This window comes from Anguilla anguilla, chromosome 1 (assembly GCF_013347855.1).
Source record: "Anguilla anguilla isolate fAngAng1 chromosome 1, fAngAng1.pri, whole genome shotgun sequence".
NCBI classification, from domain to species: domain Eukaryota; kingdom Metazoa; phylum Chordata; class Actinopteri; order Anguilliformes; family Anguillidae; genus Anguilla; species Anguilla anguilla.
The window spans coordinates 57,277,987-57,291,716 of NC_049201.1; the positions used below are offsets into that span (position 1 = coordinate 57,277,987).

At 37.3% G+C, this 13,730-nt stretch overlaps 1 protein-coding gene across 3 annotated transcripts in view; it reads left to right on the plus strand.

Moving 5' to 3' along the window:
* The first annotated feature begins 614 nt into the window (after positions 1 to 614).
* LOC118234892 (collagen alpha-6(VI) chain-like) overlaps positions 615 to 13,730 on the plus strand; it is a 50,723-nt gene continuing 37,607 nt past the window's right edge. For all 3 annotated transcript variants that reach the window (XM_035431781.1, XM_035431858.1, XM_035431948.1), the window contains exon 1: positions 615 to 689. In XM_035431781.1, the coding sequence (XP_035287672.1) occupies positions 657 to 689 (33 nt within the window). In that variant the 5' untranslated portion in view covers positions 615 to 656. The remainder of the gene's footprint in view (positions 690 to 13,730) is intronic.

Here is a 13,730-nt window from a genome sequence, read left to right on the forward strand (position 1 = left end):
GCGCTTTTCCAGCTTTGCCTGCGGGTAACCGAAAGCAGATGTACTATGTCGGGATTGGGTCTGTGTTAAGAGGACATCTGTGAAATGTTAGAAAATGGTAATAAAATGATGATTTCGGAAAGATAATTTGCGCACTGAATATAGATATATCACGAATGAAATCATATTTACCATTCACTGCCATCCCACTGTACATGCACCTGACGTTATTATTAATATCAACTCGATGTATTTGGGGGGATTTTACAAGGATAGACTGAATAAGTCTGTCCCTGTAAAATAATCAGTAAGAAATCAGTAAGAAATAATCAGTAAGAAATAATCAGTAAGAAATAATCAGTCTGTCCCTGTAAAATAATCAGTAAGAAATCAGTAAGAAATAATCAGTAAGCAAAATGATAATATTAGAAACAACAATGTTGTCATAAACCGTTGGTTTAATATAAGAAAAAAACAGGTTGCTTTTCGATTTTAACTTAGAAATTGCTTATAGTAATTGGTAGAGGTAGCCTAACATTGTTCGACATTCCAGTGAAAACGGCTTTAACCCCACCCCTCTCCAACATCAGATCATTTTGTAAACTTGCACCGTGTTTGGGGCGTGGGATGGAGGAGTGGCAGGGCAGCTGCAACAGAAGATTCGGCGTCTGATCTCTATGAAGAGTCCTTCAAGCGCCCGCCAGCATAACGTAAGTATTAACAATTTACGCACGCCGCTTTTTTGCAGTTTGAAACAATATCGTTCTAATTCTATCATAAGTATGCACAACCTTATAGAGAACAACACATTTACCTTTGTTTTAGTGGTTCCGTGCATGTCCATTCGAAGCTTTATGTATGGATATATAGTCTGTTTGAGAAGAAAAATGGAAGTTAGGAGATGCGTTGCACACGATTATTTTCGAGTTATTAACTGCTATCTATTGTAAATCGTTACGTTTTTATGTTTAGAACTGTCACTCATTGTTCCTAGTACAGTCTCTTGAATGCTTCCCCTCAAAAACCACAGTAAATATGAAGAATGCTGGCATGGGATTTGTCATCAGAGTGAAAAGTTGACAGAGATTTGCCGTTGGATGTCAATGTGTCTGAGAGGCATTGTATTGCTGTGGTCCTTCAGCACATGGTATATCTAATCCTAATTGGTGCAAAGCATTCAATAGTAAGTTAACCATTGTAAGGATGATTATGAAATTATATGAAATTAGGTTTTTTGTATTGGCTAGCAGTTGTTTATTATGTTTTTGACTTTGGAACTATCAGTTACAGTACACATCTCTATGAATGGAATCTTGAAAATTATGCAGAAAGTTGGACAACATCTATTGAATCTCTTCTATACTGTTTCTGGAAATCTCTTATTAGTTGCAAATGAGTTGGAAGCAGTTTACAGAATTAGGCATGCCCGGTTTAAATAGGTATTGAGGAAAGCTTTGTAGGGATATTGTGAAAACTTCCTTGGGCTTTTGAAATTACATTTTGTTAGAATATAGATGAAAGACTTCTCTTGAGGACTGGTGGTTCTGTCAATTCGCATACGCTAACATATTCCCCTGCTTATACACTCACTGGGAACTATTGTAACTTTTAAGAGGAGGTTAAATTTTGCTGCCGAGACAGTTAATATTTTGTGTTAGGGCACTTTATTTATTCATTTATATTGTGTTAGCAATTGTATTAATTAATTAATTTTTGCTTTGACCGTGTCTCCAGATGAAAATGAAATCTGTATGGCACTTCTCATGTCAATTTGTACCAGTGACAGAGAGAATGAACAGAATGCTAAAGGAACCCAAACTAAAACTATTTTTGCAGTAATGGTGCCAGTTGCTATCAGAATGAGTTGCATGTAATTCTATTATTATAAGGAGAATAATATAATCACATACAAATTCTAAACATAAGTTAAGGCCTTTAAAGTCACTGGTGCCTGATATATAAAATGCTCTATTGTGTTTATGAATAGAGCATAAACTGCACTATTTATAACACAATGATTTTCATCCATTTTAATTAAAGTAAGTTAACCATTACTGTTACTATAACAGTAATGTCGAGGCAACCTATCTGTGGTGCAGTTTCTCCCTCCTGGTCTTCTAGATTTCTCTTTTTAAAGGATATTTTTTTTATACTTATCTCTGTCAAAAGTGAAAGTTTAATCTTAGTTAGCTGGGTGAAAGCGGATGCTTGCTAAGTGCTAGCTAGCCTTAATCCAAATAACGTTGATATCTTTGCAGTCTTGGTTAGGGCAGAGGAGACTTTTTTATTATTTGTTAAATTTACCGTTTTTTAAAAACTTTAAATATTTTGTTACCTGGCACAGATACGGTCGCACATACTGTGCTTTGTATCCTCACCTTCAGGCACTGTCCTCCCTGATTTGCTTTACATATGCCAGCAATGAGAGGGAGGGGGAAGGGCCAGCTCATGCAGCGAAACGAGAGTCGGTTGTATGTCACTGACATTAAAAAAAAAAAAAAAACGAATACAAAAGTATAGTATAGTGTAGCAATAAGCAACTAAATAGCAAAAAACAAAACAAAACAAACAAACAACAACAACAAAAAAAAAAAAAAAACAGCGGAAAAACAGGGGTGAGGGCGCATAGTTTTCAACAGTATGCATGAGTACGTGAGTACATGCACATGCACACTTTTGTTTCAGTCCATGACAGTGATACACAAATCTAGCCCTTGAGGCCTGTTAAAGGTTCGTACGGTCATGAAAAACCTGGAAAAGTCATTGAAATTTAAAATGCAATTTCCAGGCCCTGGAAAAGTTATGGAAAATAATATTTTTTGAAAAGTTTTGGAAAAGTAATGGAAATATAGCTAAAGTTGCATAAAATATAATTACTAATTAATCCAATCATAAAAATAGTATGTATAGTAATAAAACGTAAATTGGCACGTAACCTTTTTGGTGGTGTGAGAAGTTCTTTCGGTCTGGCTCAGTCTGTTTACAGGCACGCCCAACAGGCACGCTTATGCTAATGTAGCAGTTAGTAAACGTAGGCCCTACTGTGCCGACAATATGCCAGGGAAGTGCAGCTTCAATAATAGGGGGCTCGAAATTAACTTTTTAACTTGGTAGCACTGGTGCTCCCAACTTCAAAAAGTTAGGAGCACCCACCAAAATGTAAGGAGCACCAACAATATATGCAATAGTTTTTTTATTGATAAAAAACGACAATATAACAGTACGGTTTACAAGTAACAGTTAAACTGTCACGCCTAAAATGTGTCGACTCTTCAAGGAATTGCATGTTATGCATTCAAACTACAAGGCGCTTCTCGTCACATTAATACCGCTAATTAAATCAACCGCCAGTAAACTGCATCGGAGAAATTAGCTGTTTCAACCGGGTCGCTACACAAAACATTACGTTAACGTTTCGAAAAAAAATGTTCACTTCAAGTTTTCAGCTTTCGATAACGCTAATAAATATGCTCCCAATTATATTTCGAGGTCGCACAGATTAAATTTCGGGAGCATATGCGACCAAAATGGTGGCAATTTCGAGCCCTGTTTGAGACATTGACAAAAATGTTAAACTATTCGAATTAAAATATGAGAGAATGTATCTAAGTGTGTCTGTCTGGTGTTTATTTGTTTTAGAGAGGCACCATATGTTTCGGATGCAGACCTAATTTTACTTAGTGTTACAATAAATCATATTAAATCGTCCCGCTGAGATAAAGTCATTTGTTTTGGTCATGGAAATTCAGTTAAAGGTTGTGGAGAAGTCATGGAAAAGTCATTGAACATCATTGGTGAAAAAGTGTATGAATCCTGCCTGTTGTATTGCTGATTTTCCTACTTCTCCTCTGAAAAAAGACTGATTGAGCCCTGGGGTGCCAGATGAATTTAATCTCAGGCCAATCACATGCACTCATCATCGAATAACTGCTGTATAAGGTAGAAAACAGCAGTACTACTGCCCTTGAGAGCCCTATTTGATTATCCCTGGTCCATGATGTGCCCGACTAGTCACTTTTATTGGGGTTGATTTTATTTAGGCTACTTTCAGTGCAGAAAAATACCATTGGGTATTACCAGTTTTTGCAGATTTTTACATGGTAGCTGTCAGTCTGCTGAAATGGCACAGGATGTAGCAGCAATCGATTGGCTCTACAGTTGTTACCAAACATTCCAAATCGATGTGAAATAATGAACAAATACAATTTCCTTTTAATTGAATAAATAGAAAGAAAATAAGTTCAAATGAACTAGACATGTCAAGAAATAGCAAAACAACCATAATTTATTATAGAATTGCTGTAATGTATTAATGATTTGACTTTCTGTATGAATCTGAAGAGTATATTAGTAGAAGAATGAGACCACTCTATGTATTTTTACTGCCTTTTTCCTGCCTAGTTCATGTTGTGTTAAACAATTTGTGGTGAGAAATAAAAAAAAAAGCAGTTTACACTGGGGTTTTGTTCAGCATATTCCAGCTGTCCTTAGTTTACACATACCTTATGGTTGAGTTTTCTAGCCCTGGCCCTAGTGTGTTGCTCTATGTTTTAGATTTTCATAAACATTGTTTTAATGAATGTTTCTTGAACACGCTGTTAATTTAATACTGATCTGGATTCAAAATCCCCTTGTGTTCCGCTATAATTCAATAATGAAATGTATTTTTGGTGTTTAATTTGGTGTCTCAAATTTATAAGCATAGATTTAGTGCATCCAGGGTAAAGATTAAATATTTGTGTACTGTGATATATGAAGGTTATGTTGCCCCCTTTCCTCAATACAAGGCTGTAGTATTTTATTGTAAATCAAAACAAATTTTAGGAATGTATGGCACAGACCTTTGTCAATTCTTAAATTTTAAGTTCTCTGCTATTGTACCACCATGTCCCTGCAGATGGGTGGCTTAGCATTTTTGTGCCTGTAGTAATATATGCAGTTTGCATGTTATGTGATTATTAATAAAGATGAATTTATAAAGAATTTAATACAATTGGGAATCACAATAACATTACATTCTGCTTCATTCAAATCCCCAACCTCAAAAGTCCTGTAGAATGTAAATAGGTTATTGTATGTATGGTGGATTTATAGCCCTTAAGGTCAATTAATGTATTTTGTATGTTTGTATGTATGGTTATTCATGACAATAGTATTTTTAGCATGCCCCAGAGAGTAGAAATTAGCAGTTGTTTTGCTTGTGGTTTCCATGAATTTTAATGTATTGCAACTTGTGTGCTTATAGTGTTTAGCCTATAGTATCTACAAGTTTGACACTGAGTGAGAATGTAGAAGGTTGGCTTAGTTTTATAGATTTTTGGTTATTTGTCATAAAAATATGACCTGCACAAACTGTTCCGTATGAGTTCTTAGCTAATGTGTCCCAAATGTTGTTCCTAATTTATTAGGTTTTGAAGTTTTTTGTACGTAACAGAACTTTTCAATAAATTTGAGAAAAGCTTCAGTATGAGCATGCTGATATTCAGAATGGATATCTTTCACATGTAGCTGCATAAGTAGGATCATTTCAAATCCAAAGAATGTGTGAGCGTGTTGCGATGCGAGTGGAAACTGAATGAAGTGTGTCCTCACTTATAAACAAGACAAGCTTTATTCTGAGGACAGCTGAGCGACTGCATATTCCCTGTGTATTGGTCATCTCTTTTAAAGTCCCGCTAAAGGGTCAGACCACACACACCAAGAGGAAGGGAGAATGCTGCTAATCCCCCACTCTTGCCTTGATAACCAAGGAGTCCAGAATCTGTTGATATTGGTGGTAACTTTGGTTTCCTGTTCATTTTATTTGTCTAGGTTAGACATTCAGGAAATGTGCCATTACTCAGAGCTGTTTAGAAGCACTGTCTGCAGCACTTGACAGCACTGAATAGCCTTCCCAGACCGAGCCTTGGTGTGTACGTTATTTGACAGCTCTGGATATACAGCGGTTTCTATGGGAGGGAGAATAAGGCCTTGGGTCCATATATCGACGCAGGTGTTGTGCGTGTAGAGTGTGATGTGAGCCACACAGAAACAACAAAACCAGCAAAACCAAAAATGACCATCCGGTGTCATGCTGGTAAATTAAGTTCCTGTTTGTGTTTCCTATTGAAGGTGCCCTTGCAAGTTTGGATAAGTGAGCAAGAGAGAGCTAGATTTAGAAAAACAAGCACGAAACCGTCCAGACCCACGGCCAACTGTACTAACTATATAGCTAGGTAGCTATGGCATGTGCTCACCTCTGTAACGTTATTTGTTGTCCTCCGTGTATCCATACATCTGTATCGGTGGTTGTAGCTGTGTGTCCTTAAGGTCCTACTCATGCGTGCAGGAGAGAATACGTACGCGCGAACTAGGTTAACGAAAGTAGGCGATCCGTATGCTCTAACTAGGTTAACATAGTTATGTTAACCTAGGCGCAATGCCTAGGCGCAATGCCTTCATCTGTCTGCATCTCCCAAAATCACCACTTCGAACAGCACAAAATTTTTTTAAGCACAGCTTTATTGCCTAATGTTACTTTAGCTAACCCTAACATGTTTGCATTTTGCCTACTCCTACTAAATGAATCACCACCTGCGCATGCGTCCCGTTTCGCCTACTCCTACTAAACGAAGCACCACATGCGCATGTGTCATACTACATGTCCCTCTCAGATCATCTGTGAGTGAGTGTGTGAGTGAGTGAGTGAGTGAGTGACCACAACTTGCCACGCATACCCCATGGCGGCAGTTCCTGCGCGTCGTGGGAAAAATATTCTTTGACCTCCTTTCAGCTTTTCTTCCAAAGATGCTCCCTCCAAACACATGCACAGGTGCTGTTTGACATCTGAGTACTGGAGAGAGAGGATGTGTGTCACGTTCTATAATAAGTCACTATGGCATATATTTATATTTTATATTTCAAATAAATCGTAAAATTGATGTTTATGTCAAAAATGTTCATTTTAGGGTTTAATCTTTAATATCTTAAAAGCCAGTATCTTGGCTTTTAAATGTAAGATGACAGCACCAGAGTTTTGCATCATTTTGATGCTAGCTAACTTTAGCCAGCTTATTGTCACCAGTCACACAATCATGATTTTACTTGAGAAATGTTTTGCTTTTCATGGTTTGTTTGTCTTTATGTAAAATTCAGTGTCAAATATAGTTTTACAGGTTTTAAAAATAAGATGATAAGCCAGCACTGGAGTTGCTTTTGACTACTGCGTAAGACCATATCTACTGCTGTTTATCACCAGTCACACGTAGCAACTACTTCATGTCTTGGCTTTCATCATCTGTAGGTCTCAATGTGAAATTCAGTGTAAAATATAGTTCTGAAGCTTTTATAATGTAAGAGGACAATGTAATATAGGTGGTTTTCTTCTTTTGGTGGTCTATCTTTAGAACTAGCCATCTCTGCAGTAACCTTTGCTCTGCTATTATCTGTGTAGCCCTGCTCACCCTGTCTGCTGTGGCAGCACTGTGTGAACATGTAACTGGTTTGACAGGCAGGCAGACAAAGCAGAGAGCTGTCCTGATTGATTGTTACAGTTTTTTAAACGCGTTTCCAAAAACTATAGCTCAATTTCTCAAAACTCTACACACAAAGCACAGCAACAGTTAACCTTTTGCCAAAACTACACAAATCTCTTGCAAAATGCATTCATGCATTCAAAACCATGTTCTCGCTTCTCAAAACTGACTTTTTCTATCAAAATGATTCACACAGGCCTCATATGAATAGGTCTTATTGAGCATTGATTTCAGACTGGTGCGATAAATTTAAAAACACAACCATCAAAATATGGTACATATGTTCTGGCCTCATGAGGTCATGTTACATATTCAAGTGTATAAAATTGTGTAAAAATTGCTTATTTTTTCTCCTTTTTTGAAGTTTTAGTTTTCTTTTCGAGGGGTCCCAAAACATGCTGCAATTTTACAGTAAATATAAAGGTTGTTGCCATGATACAATACAGTAAATATATCATCATATAAATAGTGCATCTGCTAGGTAAACCTAATTCTAATTCAGTACAATACAGCAAAGTGTGTGAACTGTTATCACTTGGAGTGTTGTTGTTATTGTGTATGATACAATGCACATTTACTGTATTGTCCTGCCAGTGAGGTCCAATTGGGCTGCACTCACAACCCAGGTTCCATCATGAGTCATATGAACATTGTTAGAAGTGTTTTTTCATTTTTCTTATCAGTGCAATTATGAGTTTTGCCAAAATAGATAACATTTGTGTCTTCTCAAAACTAGAACATGCTTAGACGTGTCAGTCTGGACAATGGATGTAATGATCTGTTATCATATATGAAATCAATGAACAAATTCAAAAATGTAACAAAGCAAATCTTTATTTGTTACTGTAAAATAAATCTTTGTTCAGCAGACTGCAAAAATAAAAATCGTAGTTTGTAGCTGTAGCTGTTTGATGGAGACATGCCAGTAATGTCCAGATTTTACAGCTGTAGCTACATTTAATTTCTATCCATTTAATGTGGTCCTGGGGTTCCTTTTGGTGACAAACAGATGAACTGCGATAATGGTAATCAATCATCCTGAGTGGTTTTTTTTCCTTTTAATGAACAAAAAAATGATGTTCACAAAATTGTTTCTAGTTGGCCAAGCACAATTCAAAGTACTGTGGGTTGACAATTAAATACTGAGGTTTATATTACATGGGACTCATACATCAGCACAACCCGCCAAGCAATAACTCAAACTTGTAAGAAACAAATAGAAACCCTTTCTGTTTAAAATAGAGAGGGGAACAACATGCAGCCCTGGCTTTACTGGCATGAATTTGTCAAAATGAGCATATCCAGTGCTTTGCATGTTAGTTATTTGGATAGAAAAGGTTGAGCAGCCCTTACAAGTTTAACAATTTGACCACACCAATAGGATGCACAAGAGTTGCACATTTAGAAATGACCATAGACCTTATCTCAGTGAAATGCAGGATGGTTTATGCTGTTGCATGTTAATTGGAGACATGGACATTCAAAGAAGGGCAGCGTGGTGGTGCAGTGGGTAGCACTGTCGCCTCACAGCAAGAAGGGCCTTTCTGTGTGGAGTTCTTCTCGTCTCCATGTGGGTTTCCTCCGGGTACTCTGGTGTCCTCCCACAGTCCAAAGACATGCAGGTAGGCTAATTGCAGACTCTAAATTGTGTATGTGAGTAAGTGGTGTGTGTGCCCTCTGATGGATTGGCGATCTCTGTAGCGGGTGTTCGTGCATCTCGCCCAGTGAATGCCAGGATGGGCTCCCACAACCAATCAACAATTGATCCCATATCCTTTTGAATTACAAATCTAGTTCTGTAACCATTATACTACACTGCCACCCCTATTCTCACGGTCTATAAGCATAATGCTGATCCAAAAAAAAAAACTCTGGTGGAGAGTTAGTGATCTTTGATGGAAATGACAAAAAGGGGATGTGTGTGGGTGCGCAGTTATACGTACAGTACTGTAAGCCCCTTCATTAGACACCGCTGTCTATAGGTTTACACACAACGAGGAGCCATAGGTAGCTATACAATGAGATATTAGTCGATTAGATTTCTTGCATCAACACAATTTCCCTTTATTATACAACAAAAAGAAATCACAGGGATTGGTTTAAATGCAATCATTCCAGAAAATGTGACCCAGCTAATATAGTTTGTTGGTTGGGTTAAGTTGGTTGGTTTAAGCATCAAATTACTCAAAAAAGCAGAAGCACCTTGCATGCTAATTTGACCAGTCCTCTGAATTGATATCCTGAATTATAAAAGTAACAACTTTAAAGACCGAAGTGTTAAATCAATGTTACAGATCTGAAGTGTATCATCTCTCATTCAATTGTCAAGCTAACAGCTGAAGTATAAAAAACTGAGCCTACTTCAGATTCGCGGTTTGTGGCTATGTGTCTGCGTAAAACTAACCTTTGATATGCTTTCATGAGAACTACACATTTAATTTTAATTTCAAACAAAGCTACTGTCATTCAGAACATTTATTTGCCAAAAATGACAACTGGTCAAAATACTAAAAATGCAGTATTGTCATACATTGAATTATGCTAGCTAAACAAGTTCCTATCCATAAATAAATAATAAACATAACAGTGTCTTCGCTTAGGAAGGGTGGAGTAACCCTGATTCTTCTTCAAAAAATATGGAGTGGTCTCAATTTTTTACAGGGCTGCATAAAATAGGTATTTGAAAACAGCTGGTTGCAGCTTTACTGCACTCATTTCTTGGTATGTCGTGAGATGAATGACCTCATGTACAGCTAACGATTGACTGCATTTTCAGGTCAGCCCGATGGTCACAATTCCTGGACATGTGTTTAGCATTAAAAGATAAATTACGGTGAACAGGCTTCATAGCATTGACCTGGATATTTTACTGGCATTCAGTTGAAAAGAAGGACATTTTACAGTGAACATGTCTGCTTTCTCCTCTTAGAAGATATCCCATTTACTGTTGTTTAAATCTTAGGAGACTAGGTTTATAGAATTCGCCCAGTCACACTGATAGGTACAACTGCCGCTACTCCCTGTGCAGGTAGAAGCACCACAGTGGTTCTAAAGTTCAGTTCTGGGTCCCCCCTGTGTATGCTGGTTTTCATTCCAACCACAACTGTGATCCCAAAATTTTGACAAGCTGTAAATTACATTATATTATTTATTTTGCAGATGCTTTTATCCAAAGTGACGCACAATAAGTGCATACTGAAGGTCATTGGAACAACTACAAAACACAGGTCCGATAAGGTACAATTCTCATTTTGTAACAGTTATTCATAGCCATGAACACATTAAGTCCAGTTCACACAGTAAACACTACTCTCTGACCTAGCCTATGCTAAGTCAAACTAGGATGCATAACAAGCTACAACAACAAGATAATGATACAAAGTACAATTTAAGTGCTGGATGGAGGTACATGTAACAAGAAAGTGGCACAGGAGGTAGATGTGTAACATCTTTCAAGTTTCATACATTCATTTAAATGCATTGCATGAGGCAATTTTTGTTATTAGACACTTTGATGTAACATGAAGTTTGAATGACAACATTGTCTTCAGATGGTATGATTTAAAAAACACAGGGCCAAATTACTTGAAATAATATTGGAAACATTGGGTAGCATTGCTTTGGAATACAGCTTGTTTAATTTGTGTGAGCTAAGATAGACAATATTGTTCCATGTAACTTGGCACAATTTTGATATCAGTACTTTTAATGGTAGGCCTAGATTTGAAGTAATGACTTATAGACAGTGCTTTGTATGTGTGAGTAACTTGGCATTTTTGTACGTTGAAAACGTGTTTTTCATCATACTGTGTTATGCATTAGTGATAATAGTACTTCATATATAAATGTAGGCTACAAGAGACATGCATACACATACATGCATGGTAATACACATTCTAGATGACAGAAACACATACGCATGGATTCTATCATTTTTTCTTCACCATTAATGACAAATAAGTGTACTGTATGTCAAGGGTGCCCAATATGTTGATCGCAGAGGCCATGCTGGTAGATCGCCATGTCATTAAAAAAATGCCTAAACCTTCCCGTTTTCATCTCATTGCCTACTGCTTCTGCCTGACAGACAGGTATGCTTGATTGACTTAAAATGTGGCCAATCTTCTGCTGTTGAGAACTTTGTTACATTTAATCGTGTCCATTCATCCGTGGTATGGCCACGTAAATGTCCTAAATTATGTGATACTTATGTGATTATATGGTACTTATACTTATTCGGAAATAAGTAACGATAGCAGGCCATAGGTCTATCATAGCTAGCTAATACACTTATAAAGTGAATTACTTTTTCATGAAGTTATTCGTAGCAAATTCAAATATTAACTTCTTCATTTTCACAATTGTAACATAAAATATGTGTATGTTCATGGCCATGGACCTTATCTGACCTGTGTTCTGTTCTTGCTCCAGCGACCTTCAGTATGCAGTTATCATGCGTCGCTTGGGATAAAAGCATCTGCCAAATGAAATGTAATGTAATCTAATATTACATTGTTATACCTCTGAAGTATAGAGTTGGAAATAATGTGTTGAAAGTTTATTCATTCAGCATCATTTTCTATAATCCATTGGAAGTACTACAACTTATTAATAGAATGTTTACTAAGCCATTGATTAGAAACTTTGGTAGCTTTGTTAGTGAAGTAGGCTACACTCTGATAGATAGCATGCATGAATTCAGCTCCCCTGATTGAAATAAATGCAGAATTACTGAGCCAGCTAAGTTACAAGCATAAACAGTAACAGCAGTGCTCATGGCAGGGAGGCCATCTTGATGGGAGAAGAGAATATGATACAAAAGCTACTCAACCTCAGGCATCTGCTGCCTAGATGTAACTAGCTAAAAGTAACATTACTTACAGGTCCAACAGAAAATAGGCCAACTGCGTGTCACTTTTCATCCCCTGGGTGATGCCACCAAGCAAAAGCGATTCCAAGGTTTACTGCAGTTTTTGAATGAGCCCTGTTGGCTTTCTTTTTGCTTTGCTGTATCTAGGCTTCTTAGCATCTGCCATTGCAGCAGCTAACTAGCAACACTTCACTGGAATCTGAATTCAGACCTCAGGTTCTGTTGCCACACCCCTCCATGCCTTGCACACACACACACACACACACACAGAAAAGAGCACCACACCCATAAATGTCCCGAACACATTTCAGAATAACAAATACAGGTAAAAGGTGCACGAATTTGGCAAAAGTGCATAAAGATTGAGTTTTACAGTGGACCATAGATATGCCTTAGCATAGTTATTTTACAATGTTTTCAAGTGGAAGATGCTGTATTGTATGCCTTTAAGTAGGTTCAATATAATTATGTTTTTTAATATGGAGGAAAACCACACTGGTTGTTGTTAAACTAACTGCATTAGCCTGATAGAAATATGTCCATGGATGGATAGTTAAAATGGCTTGGTAAACTGATGCTTGTGTTAAATGGCAAAACCAATGAAGGAGTTTTACAGTTTTTCAAATGTACAATATATTTTCCTTAAATGATTCAGCCCCTGCCCTAAGCAGCATCCCTACATGCTTGCACTGCTGCTGTTACCATGTTGGTCTATGGTGTCATTTTTTATAAAAGTGATGAGATCCAACACATGGCTGCTGGTGTTAGCAGTACTTTCAACTGGCCAGCATGTTTGCCACTGTACAGTAAACTACAGGCGGCTTTGAGATAACTGACTGGCTGGTGTTTGTGTCAAAAACAGCAGGGCTTCTTTTCAGAATCACCGGAGGCTTGAATGCTTTGCTCTGTTTTTCAGTATTGAACAGCTTTAGTCTGTCTTTCTTTTGTGCTAATTTTACACTGCACCTGGCTTTCACCCCAGCCCCAGCAGACATTTGTAATGATTTAAAATGCATTACATGGAGTCTTTTTAAAAGACATATTTTTAAATGACTGTAAAGCAACAAGGAGAAAATAGTGTCTCACTTGACTTTTGTAAAATTTTGTTAAGGTCAGTCTTGATATCACATCAGATCAGGAACAATGTGTATGTGTATTCTAAAGGCAACATCAAACATTTGTGGTTTGTTTGGCCATGGGAAATATGCTAAACTATTCAGAGGTCTACATAGCATGCCTTTTGCTTCCTGCCAAAATCTACAGTATATCATGTGGTCCAGGGTTCCTGTCTGGCTCTCATACTCTAAAACTGCAGCCAAACTGTACATGACAGCTTCCACAGAAGTAGCTTCAAAAGGAGGGGTCAA